Below are 21077 nucleotides of genomic sequence, written 5' to 3' on the forward strand. Positions count from 1 at the left end.
ATGCGGCGGGACCGGCGCTCGGAGCGCTGTGCGGGCCCTGGGCCGGGGCTGCTCCCGGTGCTGTGCGGAGCTCGCGGCGCTGAGGTGGGGCCGGGAACGGGACCCGGGCCGGGGAATTCGGTCCGGGTCCTGCCGGTGTCTGCTGGGGGTCCCGGGGCGAGTGGGCGGTGGGTCCTGGAGCCGCAAGACCGGGGCGGGATTGGGGCAGGGATCGGGACAGGAATCGCCGCGGGGAGGCGGAGCCGCTCCGGGACGGGCGCGGACCGAGCCCGGCGCTGCCGCTCCCGCTCGGACCGCGGCCGGTGCGGGGCTGCGCTCCCGCTGGGGCTCCGGGCAGCGGGGAGCCGGGGCTGTGCCGGGGCCGGGCCCGGCAGGAGGCGGCGCTTTCCCGGAGCCGGCGCTGGATCGCGGCTGGAAGCGGGCGGGGCGCGGGGACCGCCCGGGCCGGCCCCGGGACCGCTCAGGGGCTGCTGGTCCCTCAGCGCCCTCCGGGAGGGGCGCCCTCTGGCGGACACAGAGCGGCGCTGCGAGTGCGGCGGCCCCCGGTGCGCGCTCCCGCCGGGCGGCGGCCCCCGGTGCGCGCTCCCGCCGGGCGGCGGCCCCCGGTGCGCGCTCCCGCCGGGCGGCGGCCCCCGGTGCGCGCTCCCGCCGGGCGGCGGCCCCCGGTGCGCGCTCCCGCCGGGCGGCGGCCCCCGGTGCGCGCTCCCGCCTGCGGAACGCCCGCCGGGGCTCGGTTCTGCTCGGGCCGCTCATCCGACATCTGCCAGGTGAGGCCTGATGCTCTCCTTCCTCCCCCCACCTTCCCTGTGGGTCGCACTCTGCAATGCAAAACAACTCCGTTTAAAAAGCCAGTGAAAGTTGTTTAATTTTTATTTCCAGGTCTTCAGATATCCTGAGTAGGAAGGAACACGCAAGGCGCACCAAGTTGAACCCTTGTGTTAAAGGCTCATCTGGGCACTGAACCCACAACCTGGGCATTTTCAGCACCCTGCTCCAACCAAGCCAGTGTCCGGTCATGGCAATGGCCTGCCTGGGATGGGAATGCCAAGTGCCAGCAAGGGAATTCCTATGCCAATGCAGCTCCTTCTTTTATGCTGATGCTCCTTTACACACCAGCCCCTGGAATGTCCACAGGGCAGAGCTCCATGGCCAGCATCTGACTGTGGAGTAACACAGGTGAACAGTTGAGTGACAGCACAAAACTCTTCCAATAACCCTGATTTCCTGTCCTTTCCAGCATTTCCTTGATGGCTGCAAAGGTGCTTGTGCCATGTCCCTTTCCAGGGAGAGATGAGCAAGCCAAGTCCTGAGGGTTCCCTTGGTCCATGGCCAAAGTTCTTCTGGAGAGTGCCGGGGCTGGTCCCGCCTGCAGAGGGGCATTTCCTGCAGGTGAGTGTTCACAGCCCAAAACCTCGGTGGGGCTGAGGCCGGGGCTGCTTCTCAGGCCCAGAGCTGCACGGAGCCCTCGGGGACTCCTGCTCCCTGCCAGGAACGTTCCTCGGTGTTCCCGGTGTGTCCCAGCGGGGCGGGAACGCGGGGCGGGAGGAGGCCGAGCCCCAGGAGGGGAAGCAGCCCCTCTTGTCCTTGGCACCTGCAGGGCAGGAGCTGTGCCTCAGTGTCCTGCCCGTGGCAGGCAGCGTGCCAAACGCAGCCCGGGGATGGGTGCTGGGGTGCCCGGGCAAGGGGGTAGAATCCACTGAATTCCAGGAACTCTGTCAGGTGCCCCCAGGGACATTGGTAGAATGAACATTTTGAGGTAAAAATGAGGCTATTGGTAGTAGGCAGATGGAAAACCTTGAGGGGAAACATTTGGCTGGGGGATGAGGGTTATAAATAACCAATTCTATGAAATAGGAACTTGTCCTTGTCCACTGAGCTTCCTTGGAACCTCTGCTGCTTCCTGACACAGCTGGGATCAGATAGGCAGCTCTGCATGGGAATACCCACACTCCATGAGGCCATGTGAGGTTATTCCAGTAGGAATTCAGCAGGGAATACAGGGCTATCAGTACAATTCCTCTAAACAGCAAAGCTGATACTGAACCCCAAATCTGGGCACCACACAGGGAACAATCTTTGTGCTGCCCTGCCAGCCAAAGCCCTGGGCTGGGAAATTTCAGCAGCCAAATTTCTTTTACAAGAAAGCATTCTTTCTCTACTCTGGAGATTACCACAAGGTTTACCCTAAACATGTTCCCTACCTGTATTGCCCCATTTCCACCTTAATATTTCCATTCTTTACCCTGTGGATGCTTTCAGTTTCTCCCCCCAGTAATTTCCCTACTTGTCCATAACTGATTACCATGAAGTGCATCCTCTCTGCTACAGATCACCTGAGATTTTACCCCTGAAATTTTCTCTACCTCTCCACCACTGAGTAGCTCATTTTTACCTCAAAATATTAATTTTCTACCATGGAGATTCTCTCAAGTTTTATCCCCAGATTTACCCACCTGCCCACAGTGATTCCCTCAGTTTACCTCAGGATGCTCCTGCTCTTTCCTAGAGATAATCTCACATTTTACCCCCCAGTTTTACCTACCTGTCCAATACTGATTATCTCCTTTTTACCACAAAATATCCATTCTTTCCTCTACAGATTAACTCAGATTTTATTACCAAAATGTCCATTTTGTCCCCTCTTTGCCAACTAGATTTTAAAACCAAAACCACACAGGTTATGCCTCTTATCCCCAAAATGTTCATTCTGTCCCCTACGAATTATGTCACATTTTTCCCAAAACCACTTATTCCTACATAATTACCTCAGGGTTACTGATTACCTAATTTCTACCTCAATATGTTCATTCTCTGCCCTACAGATCTTCCCAAGTTTCACCCCCAAAATTTCCTTGCCTACACCCAGTGATTGTTTCAGTTTGTCAGTGTTCACACTCTCCCTTGAGATTATCTCAAATTTTACCGGCAAAATCTTCCTTACCTGTCCACAATTTATTGCCTTGTTTTTACCCAAAAATATTATTTCTGAACCCTTAGATTATGTCAGGTTTTGCCCCCCAAAATTCCCCTACCTGTCCACTACTGATTCCCTCATTTTTCCTTTAAGTATTACTTTCTACCTTATAGTTTTTGTCAAGTTTTACCCCAAAATTTTCAATGTGTACCTAGTTTTTACTTCAAAATGTTCACTCTACAGATTATTCTAATTTTTAACCAAAAGCTTCCCCATCTGCCCATAACTGATTCCCTCATGTTACCTCAGTATGTTCATACTCTCCTCTAGAGATTAGCTCAGATTTAGCCCCCAAATTTGCCCTACATGCTCAGTACTCATCACCTCATTTTTCCCTCAAAGTGTTCATTTACTCTTGAGATTTTGTCAAGTTTTGCCTCCAAAATTTTCCTTGTTTACTACTAAGTACCTCATTTTTACTCCAATATATTAATTCTGTCCCTTACAGATTACATAGAGTTTTACCCCCAAAATTTTCCTTCCTGTACAATATTAACTCTTTTCTACTCCACAAATCGGCATTCTCTCCCCCAAACATCACCTCAGCTTTTCCCTCAGAAATGCCACCTTGCTCCCCTCGACATCCCCTCACATTTTCCTACACAAACAGTTCAGTGTCCCCTCCCAACTGCCCCAGGTTTTCAGCTAAAAATGTCACCTCTGTCCCCTCTGAGTTATCCCAGGTTTTCCCAGATAGGAGCTGCAAGGAATTCAGGCAGGGCAAATGACAGCAGGGAACAGCTGTAAATTCAAAGGCAGAAAGAGATCTACCAGCAAAGGGGGAAGGTTTCAGAAAACATTTCTGCAACTAATAACTAATAATTATTCATTCCCCAGTGAGAAGAACACAAACTCACAACCATTAAGGCCTGGCAGTTCCCTGCAGTGAGAGCTCAGCACACATCCAGAGGCAATTCCAGCACCTGAAAGGAAGAAGAAAAAGGTGATTTCTTCTCTTTTGAAATTATTTCAAGTTCTCAGACCCAAACCAACCTTGCCCTTGATTTTGGCTGGGTGAATCCTGAGCAGTGGGCACAGGTCCTGTCATTCCTGCTGATGGGAGTGATGCTTTCTGGGGAAATCAGCTGATTTCCAAAGTTCACTGCCTGCCCCATGCCTGATCTGCACAGGAGAAAACCTCTTCCATGAAGGGATTTTGCTCCATCTAATCCCATCTGCCCAGGCTGTTCCATGTGGATGTTGCCAGGCTGGGGCAGCACGGGCAGATGCAGCTCTCAGCTCTCTCTGCTCCAAACACAGCTCTGGGCTCCTCTGCAAACTCCTCTGCTGTGAGGTTTTCTCCAGGAGAACTCAAGGAATGGCTCAATGGCAGATTAAGTTATCAGAGAGGGAAGTAAAAGATAAATATTCCTGTAAGAGCCTTTGGGATCTGCTGGGCTGAATTGGGAAGGGCCCCTTCGTTCCCTGCAGTGCAAATGCACAACAACCTCCAACACAAAGCCAGCACTGTCAGGTGGGGTCTGAAAGCACCACTTGGACAAACCTCATTGTCATTCTTCCTTTCAGGGACTGTTTCATCAACCTCTGAAGCTGACAAGCCCAAAAGCTCTGGAGTCTGTCTGCTCTGGAGCACAAGGATACTCCCAGGGATGAGGCACATTCCCAGCAAACGCTCCCAACACGGCACAGAGGCACCACTGGAGCTCGTGTTGGGGTTGGGAAGGGCTGCCAGGAGGACACAGCCCCCAGCTGGGGTGGCAGGGGCAGTGACAGCAGCAAATTCCACAGGCTGATGGCACAAGAGAGGGACAAAGGCCAGCAATGGCCACGGAGCTGCAGGTTTCATTGTGCTCCCTGCGCTGCCACATCCCGGCAGGAAATCTCCAGGGGGGACAGAAACTCCCTGGGTGCACAAAGTGCAGCCTCTGTGCCCCTGATCCTGCTGGAACTCAGCTGTGGGGCCAGCCCCCAGGGTAAACACTGCCCTGCCTGCAGCAGCCTCAGGCACTGCCCCATTCTCAGCTCCCCCTGCCCCGGGGCTGCCACCACATTCCTGACCAGGAGCCAAAGGCCACACCTGCACTGGCACAGGCTCATCCCCCAGCCAGCTCCTCTCGTGGCTCCAAATCCTCCCAACCCTCCCCATCCGTGCTTTGGCCAGTGCCTGCCCCGAGGCTGTCACCCAGCCCTGCAGCATCACACCTGCAATCCAGGAAGCTTTAATGCTGGAGCCTGCTGTGCTTCAGTGTTATTTTCAGGAAGTAACAAACCCACCACAGTGCAAGGGGAAAAAAAGTGATTTAAGGAATGTTTTACTCAAGCACTCCTCACTTTACCCCTCGCAACCACCCCAGCATGAAACAGACATTCAGGAATTAGTGTTCAGTAGCTGCCTTTGGAATTTTAAGGGATACCAACAAAGCCTTGACAGATATGTGGGGAAGTCCACAGCACGTTTTCCTTCCCCATCTGTGTCAGCATCCAGCACAGTTCCCTGTTCCTCTTTGGTCCCCAGGAGCTGCAAGAGGAATGTCAGTCGTTGGCTTCGGTCGTTAGTCCAGGAGATAATTAATTCGAAGAGAATTAATCTGGTCAGTGGCAGAAGATCATCACAGCGAAATAGCATCTTTGCCACAGGATATTTCCACCCTGTTCTCAGATCAAGAACTACTTCCCAAACTCAGTGATTCCATCTAAACCACAGCAGCACAGTTTGGAAGGACAGAAGTTTTCAGCCTTGTGTGAAGAAAGACAGAAACATCACTGGGAGAAAATCCTGAAGTTTAAAATCCTATTCCTCACTTCTTTGACTAATGAACCTCTTAACATCCAGTATGGACTGTGCAGAGAAGTTCCTTGGTCCCACCTGGAAACTGATCTCCCCAAAACATCCACAAAAGCCATCAAACAGTTATTAAAACTGATTCCATTAATTACTATGGAAAAGACAATACAAATAAACTGGAAAAAAATTTGGCTCAAGGTTTCCTCAGGAATGAATTGGGAGCTCACCAGCAAGGATTTCTGATAGGCAAAGAGTGTGATATAAAATATATATGTGCATACATATATATAATAAATAAGTATATATATATTTATACACACATACATAAAAATATATATAATACATATTTATATCACAAAGTATCTCACGTATATGTGCCAAATATATATAAAAACCACAAATGTTTTTATATCACAAACTCTACCTACAAACCCCCACATTTCCCCTTTTTTTTCAGGAATGTAATATTTTTAGGGATCCTAAAATCAAACACACGCAGTGCTCTGCAAAGGAAATCACTATTTTATCCCATTAATTCCAAGATGTTTTCCTGGATGTGCTGCTGGGTGTTCTCCTGTAAGTCTTGTGGCTTATCCATGAAGTGTACTTGTAATTGTCAGGATCATGAAATCCATTTGGAATTTTACTGTCTCTGCAGTGGGATGAACTTCTCCAAAATTATTTCTCTCAGACTGAGCGCATCTCCTCAAGTTCTCTCTCACTTTCTGCATCCTGGAAATGCAAGAGGGAAATTCATAAATGTACAGCTCGATTAAAACAAATAAAAAACACCATTTCCCTTCTTTTTCTCCAACCCAAAACCAGCTTTTGAGCATATCGTGGAGTCCTGGAATGGTTTGGGTTGAAAAGGACCTTAAAGCCCATCCAGTTCCTGGGCAGGGACACCTTCCACTAGCCCAGGCTGCTCCAAGCCTTGGACACTTCCAGGGATGGGGCAGCCACAGCTTCTCTGGGCAACCTGTGCCAGAGCCTCAGCACTCTCCCAGGGAAGAATTTCCTCCTAACACCTGATCCAAGCATAATCTCTTTCAGTTTGAAGCCCCTATTCCCCCTCTTCCTGTCATTCCAGTCCCTTGTAAATTGTCTCTCTCCCTCTTTCCTGTCACTGGAAGGCCACAATTAGGGCACCACAAACTTCTTTATTTCAGGCTGAACAATCCCAATTCTCTCAGCCTTTCCTCATGGCAGAGGTGCTCCATCCCTCCAACCAACTTGTCCCCCCTCTGGATTTGCTCCCTGTGGATGCAGAGATCCAGCTGGGCTCTCACAGAGTGGAGCAGAGGTGCAGAGTCCATTTCTGCTCCCGCTGAGTGTTACCTCTTTGGTGTACCCTGGCAGCTCCGCGGCGAGGTCCATCCACAGCATCGCCGCCGAGGTGTTCCCGAGGTCCCTGTAGCACTGGGGAGGGAAAATGGCCACGGGAGAGGAGTTAAATGGGAGAAAACAGGCAGCAAATGGAACTGGGCACCTGCTAAGAAGAGTTGTTTCTGCCTCTTCACCCTCTGCACTGGCATATCCTGCAGTATCCCTCAGCCACAAGGCGTCAGAAACACCACCAGATCTTGGAATACTAAATTATATTTGACTCTCTTTCATTTTGGGGAAGGAGATTGGGTTTTGCTTGGACATTTTTAACGTGTCCCTGTGGTTTTCACCCTTTTAAAAGCTCTACTTTGATTTTCAGTAGCTATTTCCCTCTTCCTCACACCATTTTCTCCACAAAACCTCTCTCCTGGAAGCACATCGTTCCCCGCCTGCTGAAAATGTATTAATTATTCTCCATGTGACCAGCAGCTGAGGCACACTGATCCCTCTGGGAACAGGAAGATTTTGGGTACCCAGAGAGTCTTGGAGGTATTTTGGAGACCATGAAATACACCCAGGGAAAGGAAGCTAAAAACCCCTCAGCAAGAGGGCTCAAGACTCCCATGCTGGACAGGGAAAGAGAAATCCTTCATCCTTTACTTCTCCCCATGATTCTCTGGTTTTATCACCACAGAAGTCATGGTGGGGAAGGATTAAACCTCCAGCACACAGCTGTTAAGTCACCATTCCTGCTTTATATAGAATTTCATCTGTTAAAAACCAGGGATGCTCCACTGAGTGACTCAAAGGCAAAACCCCTGAATTTTAAAGCCTCTGCACGACATGATTTGGTCTAAAAAGATTTAAAAGACAAAAGGAAATATTATCATCCTAAAAAATTCTGCTCCTGCTTGGAGTATTTTCCACCTGGTCGTTAAAGTTGAAGGTGATTTTTAACACAAATATTTCTTACCCTCTGAACAAATAAGAAGTGAGTGGTTACCTTGGCAATGTAAACTCTTCCTGTCTTGGAAAACCCTGGGCTCAGCTCCTCGACCTACAGGAACAGAGGGAGGGTGTGACAGGGAAGAGCAGACATTAGGATATGCAAGGACACAATTAATTCTTACATCAGGCTCACTGCAGCTTTTAAAGGAAAATAAATAGATGGCAGGAAGGAGAATCCTAATAAATACATAAAGCACTATATCCATGAAACCTTCAAGCAGTTGTCTGGAAAAGTTTGAAATGGAAAAGTCAGCCAGGCTTTAGATAAAATATTCTAAGGAAGGAGCTGCCACCCTGGAAGCACAGCCCAGATGTATCCAGTACTGAGCAAGGAATTAGAAAGGAAATTCCTTTTCTGTGCAGCCTTAGAAAGGAAAACCAACCCCCCCTAAACCAATTCCCAACACTTTGGGCTGCAATTCTGACATCTTCAACATCCCATTCTTTTGTCTGGCTATTCTGGAATGGACACTTCTCAAATTTCCCTCTCACCAGCTTTCATTCCACCCAGGTCCCAGGCCATGGGGAAGCACCAGGAGGGATCCAAGCAGCCCAGTGCCATCCCTGTGAGCTGGGCAGCTCAGTGATGCCCTTTGTTGTGAGCTGGGCAGCTCAGTGATGCCCCTTCCTGGCACATTCCCACATTTCCTCACCCGCAGGAAGTTCTGCAGCGCGTCCTCCACCGTGGCCGTCGGGGGGGCCTCGAACAGCGCCGACACTGTCCTCTTCTCCAGCCAGCCCAGGTGGGCAACCTGCACAGACAAAAGGGCAACCTGGCCCATCCATCCAACACCAGCACAGCAACAAGGGTCTGCCCAGTCCCTGGGAGCTGCTCCTGCAGCAGGGAGGAAGCCAAACCCCTCTGCAGTGTCGGAATATTCCCATGGAGTATCCAAGTCTGGCCACAGAATTTAACCAGATTTGCTTTCCCTTGTCCCAGGTCAGGTTTTACAGTTCCATACTCTGGGATTTAGACGGCTCCAAATCCCAACCTGCCATGCTGCAGCCACACCAGTCCCCACCTGTGCTCTCCCTTCTCCCAGCCTAAACCTTCCACAAGGTCCTGCTCCCCCCTACCCTGTGATTCCTGGAGAGGCAGGCTGAAGTCTTCCCACCAGATAATCATGGGAAAACTTAGGTTGGAAAAACCCTCCCAGCCCATGGAGGCCAAACTGTGACAATCCCCACCTTGTCACCCAGCCCAGAGCACTGAGTGCCACCTCCAGGCATTCCCTGAACTCCTCCAGGGATGGGGACTCCACCACCTCCCTCTGCCAATACCCTGTTTAATCCTGTATAATTCTAACAATGCAGACTACATGAAGCACTACCATACTTCTCCACCCACGGTACTATTCCACTGCTTCAGCAGCTCCAGGCTGAGCATGAAGGAAGGTTCTTTTTCCACACAGGAAAAGAGCCAGGAGCTCCCAGCAGTTCAGCTCAGGGCAGTTCTGTAATTCCCACTGTCAATTATCCCAGCTACAATCTCTGCACCATGGCTCCATTCCCAACAAAGTGCCTTCCAATGGCACAAATGGAACAGCAATAGTCACTGCAGACTTTTATTCCCTTTTTTTAGGCTCTAAATCTGATTGAGAGCTTGGCATCTGACTCCAAGCTTTTCCCTGTCAGGAAGCATAAAGCAGCTGGCACGTGCTGCCAGTGCCTCCAATTCTGTGTGTGGCAGGGGCAGGGGGACACACACAACACATCACACACCAACACTGTGAGCAGAAGCTCCTCACATGGCCTTGACCACACCCCTGTGTGCTCAGAGGATGGAAGGAAGCTTGTTTTTACCAAGCAAAGCACTGGGAGCAGAAAAGGAGTTTGCAGATTGGGATTTTCCTAACCCACCCTTGCCATTTCCCCTCCCATGCCACCAGCAGTGACTAAAAACCCAAGGCTGGAGCTCTGAACCCTTCAGAGGCCTGCCCAGGGGGTGATGGTAAACTCTGTTACCTGGTAACACCACCTGCCCAGCAGATAGTAGAGCTGTGGGTCCTGTGGCTTCAGGGCAATGGCTTTATCAATGTGTTCCTGTGGGAAAGCATCACCAGCACGTGTCACATCTTTGTCAAAAGCAAATAAAATATCCACCAGAGCAGGTGGAGAAAGAGGAAAGGAAGGAATCCACAATTTAAGTGTCACACACAGTAAAATTAGACTGGATTCAGCAAGCAAGGAAAGGCAGCATTTCTCCAGCCTCAGGGATAGAATTTCTGCACACACACACACACACACACAAAGAAGCTGCCCTGCATTTCATTCCTGCTCCAGAGCTTTGCCATAACTGATCATGCCAAAGGCTGATGGGGAAACAAGAACCTCTGGTCTGTTCCATGTACATCCTTTCCCCCTGGAACATCCACAAGGCATCATAACAGTAGTAATAATACTAGGAATGAAAAAAAGGGAGTCTGAGGCAAATGAAATCCCCTTTGAGCAGTAACTGCTGCCTGGGAGGGTGTGGGTCGTTCACAGGCACATATTGCAGACAAGCTGGTGCTGCGTGTTGTCACTACAGAATAATTCCACATTTCAAGCTCTAAGTCTCATCCTTTACCTAAATTAATTTGCAATATTTCTTTTCTTTTCTGCAATTACAATGTGTAAAACTGCACTCAGCCCAGTCACTCCCAAAAGGCATGGATGGAATCAGCCTCCTCACCCCAAACCACCCACTCGTGGCAGCTCTGAAATCTACTGCTTCCCTAAGAAGTACTGGAGCAGATTTTCCCAAATTCCTGCTGCAGAAATGAGTGTTGTTTGATACTCAAAGCCCAGCACCTCCTGGCCACTCACCTTGAAAATATATCCAGCCTGAATGCGCTTGGGAATGCTCTCCTGCTCCGACAACTGCCCACAAAGGATGGCAAACCTGCATGGGGAGACAACCTGCATGAGCCAGATGGAATTGAATCCACCCTGAATCCACATTTACCTGCTGTCCATGGCTGCAAAAGGAAGGTCTACAAGTACTCAAAGCCAGGCTGGACAGAGCTTGGAGCAGCCTGGGGTAGTGGAAGGTGTCCCTGCCCATGGCAGGGACGGAATGGGAGGAGCATTAAGGTTCTTTCCAACCCAAACCATCCCAGGATTCTGTGAAGATCATTAAAGTTTCAGCCCTTAGTGGGGAAAACAAGGAAAACAGCACATCCCTCACAGGAAGAGACATAAGCAGCAAAAATGTAGCACCCAGGAAGGAATGAGCTCGAAGGACAAGGCAGCCAGAGGGGTTGGGTGCGACACAAATTCACTGCACTGATGGCTAAAAACCAGGAGCAGCACACTTCCACACCTGGAATTGCTTCTCTGAGGAGGGAAAGCTGTGGCAGAACCCAGAGCAGGGCAGAGTGAAGTTACTGCAGCAAGAGGCAGAATAAGAGCAGCTCTAATCAACTACGGGGTGCAGTGACCTCCTTATGCAGCTGCCCAGCTGCAGCACACAGGGCTCTACTTCCAGGGAAATACTTGGAAAACCTACCTACATCCTGCAGCTGGGAAACAGAATGACACAAGTTCAGTGCTGAAAGTGCAAAGACATTTAGCTTTGTCCAGTAAGAGACTGTGAGTTGTGAGCCTGAGAACAAGGCCCCAGCAAAAGCAGTTATTGCACAAGCTGTGAAATTCAAATTAATTCCCTGTGGATTTGCACCCTCCCACCTCACCTCCCTGCATCACAGTGGTTCAAAACCTCCCTCCCTGCATCACTTCCCAAGAAACAACAGCTCAGAAAGCTCTCAAGTGGGACAGAACATGCAGATGGAAGTTCAGCCTCTCCTATCCTGCTTGGGTGAAGAGCTCTAGGAGTGGAGGACATTTCCATCCCTTCTCTGAGTTTGGCTCAAAAAATATCAAGTGGAACAGACAGACAAATAACACGGCTCATTCTTGCAAAAAATAAAGCTGGAAAGCAGAAAGATGCAAATAAAAATCCCCTTTCCTACACCCACACCCCAGTGCTGCCACAGATACCGACATCGATGTCCCAAAGCATCCTTCAGGATGATTAACCACAGCAGATGTGCAGGAATCTGTCAGGAGACCTTTAAATCTCCAATTACACTTTCCTCAGAGTCACAAAATCCCACAAATCCCCTCACACCTCACTGCTCCATTTCCAGTGTGTAAGTTACAGCACAAAATCACGATTCCTGAACAATTTAGCATCTTGCCATAAATCTCTTCCTTTAGTTTGTTAACTTTCTTGTGGAAAAGCTCTTAGATCAGCTCTAAAACTCTTATTTTTTGTGGTAATGGCAAGGATTACCAGATCAGTGGCTTATGGGACAAAAATCTTTTCCTGACAGCTGGAAGAAAATCTTTTCCTGCTGCTGGGGCTCCACTGCCCCGCTCTGTTGTGTGCAGATGATGGAGTAAGTGCTTTTAGGATCTTCTCCACTTTGTTTCCCAACAAACACCAGCCTGGACTAAACATCCCTAACCACAACATGACAGGGGTTGAGAAATACAAGCCAATAAAAAGCTTATTTTCTAAGATCATGAGATAAAATATTCCTAGACAATAAATCACACAGTTGTCTCATGTCAAATATAAATTCCAGGGTTTTTTTAACAGCCTGGTAAAATGTTGATGAAAAAGCCATAAAAGCAGCAGTAAATTAAATTTCAGTCCTATTTTGGTGCCATGAAATAAACTAAAAATATATATATGGGAAGAGACATCTGATCTGATTTTCACTGTATTCCCAGGAAAGATGATTCTTCTCAACCCAGCTTTGCTGATCCCAGGTTCAGGGCCACTGGACTGTTGGGGATTTTCACAGCCACAGCTCTGCACTTCTGGGATTTTAGGCTCTGCTTTCTGCTGTTCTGCCCCCTGCTTGCTCAGCTTGGCAGGATGGAGTGGTTTATTCCAGCTCATTCCATGGGATGCCTCGGGATGAGCATCACCAGAGGCACTGTGGAGGTGCAGGAGCGCTGAGCAGCAGGACCAGGAGAAATTAAAAATAATGATGATGGGGATTTTCATCCCCTGTAACCAGTGGTGCCCTGTGCATTACTGTTCAGATCCATCCAGAGCTTTCCTTAGGATATCCCTGATTAATTAGTATCCAGATTCCTCATTAAGCTTCTGACACACCAGTTCCCCCAGGGATCTCAGCTCAGGAAATAAACAGAGTTTATTAGAAAATAAACTCTGTGGAATCAGGAACCCCCAGCTGAGAGCCCCGGGATTTGAGCTCAGGACTGTGAAGGACTTCTTGGGTTCTGCACTCTGACTTCCCTGGAAGCAGGACTCTGCCATGGAATACAGAGCCTCCAGCACCTCCCCTCCAGTCAGGGGGCTCTGCTAGCCCAAGCTCAGCTCTTAGCTCTTTTAACCACATCAAAGACAATTTTCCCAGTATTTCGTGAACATTCCCAATTTTTCACCTTCCTGTGCACTGGGTAGATGTGACTCCCTGCACTTGAGTAAGGGGACAGGGAATTAGCAGGCAGGTATTTAGACTGTAACAACCAAAAATTAAAGTAAGAATTTATTTGGGAATTAGTGCTTTGAGAGAGACAGCAGAACTCCCAATGCCTCAACCTAAAATTAATGACCAGCTGATCCTGAAGAGGTAGGGAAAAAAAGCTTTGGCTCTTCCAAGAGGAGACAAGATGGAAGGAAAAAGTGGGGAAGGCTGATGTTCCCCCCTTCCTTACAGCCCACAAACATCCCTATGGGAGAGCTCCTGTATTCTGGATGTTCACATTTCTGAATTCACCTTCCAGGGCAGACAAGTCAGGGAGATGCATTCAGACAGCTCTAAATCCATGTTATTTTTCCTCCACTACATTCTGAACTATTTCCTAACACCTATCCCCAGAGTTCCTCCTGCCCCGTATCACACTGACAGCAAACTCCCTGTTTAATCTGCCTGCAGAACAGAAAATGCTCAGCTCATAAATCCAGAATCTGCCTCAGAATTGGCCAGATCTGGGCAGTGATGCAGCAAGAGTGAAATGCTGAAGTACTGCCAGGTGTTAAATTAAAGCCATCTCCAGGCATATCCAGAATGCTGTGACTTTTCAAAAACCCAGGATCTGCCCACAGACAGCCAGATGTACCCACGGAACTGAAAAGGGCTGGTGATCAAGATGTTCCACCAAACTGCCAGACTCTCCAGAAGAAAGGGCACATTTTGGAGACTCAGCCAAGCCAATCCCACTTCTCCACAGCACACAGGATAACTCCAAGGGGGCTGCAGCTTATGATTCCTCCCACAGCGAGGGCTTTCAGTAGGCAGTGCTTCATTTCCAGGGCAAAATATCCAACTCAAACTACAGCTCCTGACACAGCACCTGCACCATTTTCCTCAGGTTTCTCTGAAATCCCTCTGGTTGCACTTCAGTATTACTTTAAGCAAGAGGAATGGAAGCCAAGGCAATTTCACAGCTCACTCTCCTTTCCTGATCCCTGAAGCTGCTGCCTTGTGCTTGCAGTTGTGCTGAAAACGCCCATAGGGAATGGGCTGGGAATTCTAGAAAGCCACAGTTGTTTCTCAATTCATTTCTGAAAGGTCTGTGCAGTCACTGATGCTCCATCCATCCATCCATCCATCCATCCATCCATCCATCCATCCATCCATCCATCCATCCCTAAAAGCAAGAACAGGCTTGGGAACTTGTTCTGTCCTACTCAAGAGCTGAAATCAGCTCATGGAGAAATTGGTTTAAATGGACAAAAGCTCTACCTGCTCAGGGATCTCTGAAAATCAAAGCAGAGAATGACTCTGGTGTCTAAATCCAAGGTAAGAACCAGGTAATTGTAAGTCAGGAGTAGAGAGGCTCTAAGATCATTCCCTGTGATTCCCTCACTTCCCATACACAGATCTCCTATTAAGGCACTAAATGCATTTAATGCCCAACACAACTCCCACATTTCCCAGGGGAAACTCCCAAGGGCAGCAGGGGCAGAGATCAGTGCCTCTACACAAGGCTGGCTTGTCTGTGCAGCCCTGACCAAATTCCTGCTCCATTCTGTCTGGAGATGGCTCCCTCAGCACCGGCTGCCTTCCAGCAGCAACAGCTGCAAGGAGAGCTTTGTCCCACACTCACAGACAGAGCAGAGCCATGAAAGCCTCTGCTGTGCTTGGGCAGATCCCAAAGCCAGCCCAGACACAGCCCCACACATTTACTGCTCTCCCTGGCACTCCTGAGAAACCACTTTTCCTCCTGCTGCCAAATCCTTCCAACCCCAAAAGGAGCTGTAGCCAGCACTGATTCCCCAGGAGAAATCCTTCCCTGATTCCCAGTTATTTTCTTTCTTAGTTTCTTTAAAATGTCAGTGATGACTGAACAACAACAAGGCACCGAGGGGAGAAATTTCTCCTTGCAATGATAACTGTAGGCAAAATACCTCAAAAACTGGGAATGATGTGGGCAGCAGGAGGAAATAACAAGCACAAAAGACAATGAATAAGCACCAAAAACCAGCACAATTTCATCTGAAGGAATCCACAAACTTCCAAGAGGCAATTGATAAAACAGAAAATGAACATGAAGTGATGCACACAGAGAAAAAATGCAGCCCAGGTGACCTGCACGATCAACTTCACACAGCCTGTGTGGAGAGGCAGGAAAATAACTGGGAATATTTCTATTAAAGTGGCCATTCCAGTTGCAGTGGGAAAGAGAAAGATGATGGTGACTGCTGGGTGTAGAAGAATGAATGCAAAGGACCACCACACCAGCACAAAGCCATGCCACTCCACCAATCCCGCCACTTTTGTCTGAAAATCTACAAGGAAGAGGGAGAAGAATACTGCAAAGACAACATGGGTGGTGAGACATAATAAATTGCTCCCCTGTGACAGAAGATAATAAAGGATTCTTCAGCAAGGAAATTAGTCACTAGAGAGAAATATGACAGAATAAAACTGTAATTTAAATAAATGTGAACAATGTTCTCTGATTGCTTTCCCCAACAGCTGGGGCATCAAATCCACCCCAAAAAAGCTTTAAAACTTCTGCTGCTTTTTATCCCCAGGGTAAATTCAATTAGCATAAAGAAAGACTGCAATTAAGCCAGCTTGTGACCACTTCAGAGCTGGGAAGGGAATAATTTCCTGTTCTATTCATGGCAGAAAATAGTAATTTGTGTGCTGATAAAGGGAGTTACACATTCATCCCCAAGAAATGCCACACCTCCCACATGCTGCTCTGCTGTTTCCTTCCTCCAGCTGCCCTGGAGAATTGGAAACAAGATGTGCAGGAACGAGCCTAACCTCTATTAGGGAAAGGGGTCTGAGGGCCAAGAATTGTCCCACACTTGGAATTCCAAGGCAAAACTGTCAATATTTGGACATTGGAGTAGAACCTGACTTTGCAAAATACAAATTTTAACCCTGGCAACTAAACCCCATTAACTTCAAGATGTTAAGCTGGGAGACAAGAGCGCAGCACCATGATCTGCTGGAGATTTTCCTGCTCTCAAATTCCTCCTTCCAATCAAAGCTTTAATTGAGAGCAGTAATTCATTACCAACAGATGAAACACAGTTTAAGATGATAAAGGCATTTATTCAGATGCCAGTAGTTCAAAACAATCCTTCAAGCAAATTTACTCATTGCAAGAGCACAGATCTTGTTTGGCAAAGCCAATGAGCAACCTCTTTTCCCAATAATTTTCATTAAAGAAGAAAAAAAAAAATCCCTTTTATTCTAATTTAAGTACTGTCAATCCTTCAGTGCAACTACTGACAAACACCATTCACAGAGGAATTCACCAGAGTAACAGAAAAGCACATTCCCTTATCTCCAAATATCTGTGCCACCCCACAAACTCTCTTTTGGAGTAAGTTTTATAAAGGACATTTAAAAATTCCACACATGAGCTGCAAGCACAGCCTGCTCATCCAGGCTGCTGAAGGGAGCCTTCCCCCTCTCCTGCCTCCTCCCTCAAAACCTGTGCAGAAATGTTGGTCACAACTGCTTGGCTGAACTGCAGATCATCTCTTCTTTTAGCATGGAACAAATACATAAAATATCTCTGTTTAAATAAAAAAGAGCCACGTGCTGCTGGGTCCCTTCATTTCCAAGCCAAGAGCCCTGCAGGGTGACGAGAGCAGAAAACCCTTCCAGGGGACTCTAAAAGCCTGTCTGGTGAGAGTGATGGATCTCCTTCCTCCAGAACTAAGTGGAAAACAGGGAATTTGGCAGAGCACCAAGCCCACACTCCCAGGTCTGGCTGATGGAGTCAAACACATCCTCTCTTGCCTCAAAAGCAGCTCCACTTGGGAGCTTTCCTCCAGAACTCTTCAGAGAGAAATTTATAATTAAGTTGCTATAAGATACCCCAGATTTATTCCTACCATCACAACCAAACCTACTGTCTGTCAAATTATTCCTTACACCAAGTAAGCAAAGCTGTTAAAAATGGCTTTTTATGGAAAAACACCACCAGTGTGGCACAGTGCAAGTAACAGCAAAGAAGTTTGTGGGGGGGGTTGTATTTATTATATTTTAACTGCAGCTCAGCTCACAAAAAACTCCAAGTCCTTTCCCTACACTTCTTAAAAGCAAGAAGTAAAAAGGCACTTACCACTGGTGGCACTCAGCACTTTGATCCCATTTCTGCAAGGCAACTTCCAGCTCTTCCTTCCCTGGAACAAAAAAGTAGTCAGAGGTAAGAAATTCAGTTGCTTTCTCTCACAGTTTCTTTTTCTGAGGTTGTCAGACTTACAGAACAGCACAGGAGTCATATATTTGTCAATTTGATAATGCATTTGGCTTGAAAACATCCCACACATAATTTTATCCTCTGGCAGGTTCAAAAACCTGAAAACTAAGCACCTATTGATGGCTAAAAGGACAATATAAAACTTAGAATTCCATGTTTAAATGGCTCCCAGAAAAGAGTAATTATACTAGCTACAGCATTACCTAACTCTATTTAGTTATGTGCATTATAAACAAAACAGAAATTATTTAGATTAGTATATTTTGTTGCACATCTTAACTGTAATAAAGATGATTTTTGTTCTATTCTGACTCACCTAAAATCTTGCAGACACCTTTGAGATGGTGAAGAACAATGAGGGAATGAAGTTAAAAGTAAATTTAAAAATAGGTATTGTTTTTATATCTGCACATGCTGGCAACAGAGAAAATCCAGTGTGCCACAGAAAAGCTTGTTTATTTTAGGATTTATTTTAGTATCACAAAGAAATGGATGACAGGTTTGAGAAACAACTTTCCCAGCTCTAAGTAGGTCTCATTCTATTTAGCCTCTTTCAGAAAGCTCGATTTTTAAACACAAAAAATTCATGTAAAGCGCTGCTTCCCACTCCCCTAAAAACCAGATTCTAGGGAAAACCAGTGAATCCACAGCCCTGCTGGCAGGTGGAGGGGTTGTGCAGCTGAGTGCCAGCCCTCCTTTGGGGCAGCAGGGGATTCCTTACCCCCTGTGGCATAGGACCTCCTCTCCTCCTCGTCCTCCGTCAGCTCCCACATGTCGCAGTGCGCCCGTGCCAGGCGCCACAGGAACTCGCTCTGCCCCGCGTACTGCAGGGAACACAAACAGCACAAACACCCTCGTCAGCTCAGCAACAAAGCACAGCAGGGCACACACAGCTGAAATCATGCAGGGATTTTTCCAAGCTTTAAAATGCCCCAATCCCAAAGGAAGCCAAGTGGAACCCCAGCGAGGGTGAGTTTAGGAGCCGGTGCTGCAGAAGAGTTCTCTGGGCTGGGAACTGCAGGGGCACCTCCAGTGCTGTGCCCAGCTCTGGGCTCCTCAAGTCAGAAAGGCAGTGAGGGAGGGGATGGAGCACGTCCAGGGAAGGCAACAGAGCCGGGGGGACTCAGCCTGGAGAAAAGGATGCTCAGGAGGGACCTTTTCCCTCTCCACAACTCCCTGACAGGAGGGGGCAGACAGGGGGAATCTGGTTCTGCTCCCAGGGAGCAAGGGATAGGAAAGAGGAAATGGTCTCAAATTGCACCAGGGAAGGTTTAGGTTGGACACCAGGAGAAATTTCCAGAAATTTCAGGAATTTCTTCCTGGAAAGAGTGGTCAGGCAATGGAAGGGGCTGCCCAGGGAGGTGGTAGAGTCCTCATCTCTGGAGGTGTCCAAGGGACAACTGGACATGGCACTCAGTGCTCTGGGGATCAGTTCCAGGTTAGACTCTGAGTGAAGAAATCTCTCCTGACACCCAAGCTGACCCTCCCCTGCTGCTGGAAAATACAACAAGGCACCTATACCGCCAGCTTGTTGTTGAGGAGCAGCTGGAAGCCCTCTCTCCTGTCCTGCTCATTGCCGTTGTGCAGGCGGTCAGCCTGCTCCAGGAGCTGCCCCAGCCCCTCCTCCAGCGAGGAATCCGGGAGCAGGGGGCTTTCATCCTCGGGGACCAGGTCCAGGGAATCCCTGCGCACGGTCCTCACAGTGTCACAGCTCACTTCGTCCTCGCTCTCCCGCTCCGACTCCCGATCGTAGTCAGACTCGGCGTTGGCCGTGGTGTAACTTTGGGGGAAAAAACATCACCAAAGCAGTTCGAGGAGAGGAGAGGAAGAGTATCTCAGCTTATCCCAGAGAAAACTGCACAACCCAAGTGTCTCACACAGCCTCGTTTCTCACATCACCCTCAGAAAGCGGAAGGATGAAGGTGACAATGAAGTTAAGTTCCAAGTTTTGAGCAACCTGGTCTATGGAAGGTGTCCCTGCCCAGGGCAGGGGGTGGCACTGGATGAGCGCTAAAGTCCCTTCCCCCCCAAACCATTCCAGGATTCTACATGTCACCACATCCCCTGCACACCCTGTCACCTCCTCCTAACCTCAGTGATTCTGTAAAGCTCAGATCAAAGCTCCTAAAAATGGAGAAAATTAAGCTCCTCCAGCACCCAAGCTGGGCATTTAAAATTTGAAATTTAAATCAGGGTTACACGTTGCTACCACAGCAGCAGGGAGTCTACAAGACTATCTGTGCCCCTCACTTTCACCTGCAAGCTCTTAACTACAGAACAGGCACAAATCAGCCAGCCATTTCAAAATGTGCACTTGAACACAGGGGTTTTGCTGATTTAAGTCAGTGACTGCCCAAGAGAACTTCAGCAATTCTGCTGGATCTGAGTTCCCTGCACTCTGGGGGCACTGGGTACTTCCAGCTGTGCTTCCCTCTGTCCTGGCTGATTCCTCCTCCTAGGGACAGCCCTGTGGCCCTGCCTTTGTCTGGGGACACAGATATGTGACCACAGCCCCTATCTGAAGGAGGCAGTGACAGGGCTTTGCCCACACACAGATAACAAGACACGTTTGGCTATCGCCCCAATTCTCAGGAATTCCCCTCTCTGCTCCCTCACCGCAGCCTCCAACCCTCACCCAGACATTCAAAACCCCACCATGTTGTCCTGAAATATTTTAAGGCAAGAAATAAAGCATCAGCCTCACACTGGAAAGACAGGATAGCAAGGATGCCCTGCTGGAGATGACACTGAATTAATTGATAACCAACACAAGGGTAGGTGACACTGGCACACTCTGCCTCAGATTAAAATCCTCATTTCTTTAAATTTCTTAATATTAATGGCACTATTAGTTCTCTAGACCACCTCATTTTCAGTAATTAAACACAAACTCCTCAAATTCCCTGGTTTCCCCATCCTAACCCCCAACACTTTACTGGCAGCTGCCAACATTTCAGCCTATCAGCTCAAACACTGTGTTTTCTGCCAGACAGCCCCCACGAGATTCTACCAGTTCAAAAAGACAAGGAAACCCAAAGTTTTCAGGGAGATTAAGGGATTTAGGTGTTGTCAGCCTGTTTTCCTGAGTTTACAATGATGGAAAGCTCTGGAATGCTTTAATACGGTGACCCTGAAGGAAAACAGAGCCTATGGGAAGAGGAGGTGAAGAAGCTCAAAACCCAAAGCCACACAGGGAAATTAAGCAGCATAACCCCCCTGAAAACTCTTGGGAGATCTTTTGGGAATTTTGTCTAAAATTGGAGAAGATCATGACCACGTGGTTCACAAAATAAAGCTGATATGGGGGATTTTTGTTCTGAATTTCACTGA

The 21077-nt window shown here is 48.3% G+C and overlaps 2 protein-coding genes across 3 annotated transcripts in view; one reads left to right on the forward strand and one right to left on the reverse strand.

Moving 5' to 3' along the window:
- LOC115495432 (uncharacterized) lies at positions 1-6110 on the forward strand. The gene is made up of 4 exons (XM_072929384.1): positions 1-767; positions 880-1389; positions 3812-3917; positions 4502-6110. Exons 1-2 carry the CDS (start codon positions 1-3, stop codon positions 959-961), a joined length of 849 nt encoding a protein of 282 aa, XP_072785485.1. The 3' UTR covers positions 962-1389; positions 3812-3917; positions 4502-6110.
- Positions 5232-21077, reverse strand: part of RMDN3 (regulator of microtubule dynamics 3) — a 22241-nt gene continuing 6395 nt past the window's right edge. For both annotated transcript variants that reach the window (XM_072929571.1, XM_002195996.7), the window contains exons 4-12: positions 19269-19527; positions 18469-18571; positions 17610-17670; positions 10863-10938; positions 10020-10097; positions 8708-8806; positions 8050-8103; positions 7059-7139; positions 5232-6452 (exon numbers count right to left, since the gene is read on the reverse strand). In XM_072929571.1, the coding sequence (XP_072785672.1) occupies positions 6408-6452; positions 7059-7139; positions 8050-8103; positions 8708-8806; positions 10020-10097; positions 10863-10938; positions 17610-17670; positions 18469-18571; positions 19269-19527 (856 nt within the window). In that variant the 3' untranslated portion in view covers positions 5232-6407. The remainder of the gene's footprint in view (positions 6453-7058; positions 7140-8049; positions 8104-8707; positions 8807-10019; positions 10098-10862; positions 10939-17609; positions 17671-18468; positions 18572-19268; positions 19528-21077) is intronic.

This window comes from Taeniopygia guttata, chromosome 5, assembly GCF_048771995.1.
Source record: "Taeniopygia guttata chromosome 5, bTaeGut7.mat, whole genome shotgun sequence".
NCBI lineage: Eukaryota > Metazoa > Chordata > Aves > Passeriformes > Estrildidae > Taeniopygia > Taeniopygia guttata.

What these genes read in the sequence shown, in the direction of transcription:
- LOC115495432 (XM_072929384.1), top strand. Translation starts at nt 1, where the DNA reads ATGCGGCGGGACCGGCGCTCGGAGCGCTGTGCGGGCCCTGGGCCGGGG. An exon ending in GCTCATCCGACATCTGCCAG is followed by an intron (nt 768 to 879) that starts GTGAGGCCTGAT and finishes TTTTATTTCCAG; the next exon opens with GTCTTCAGATATCCTGAGTA.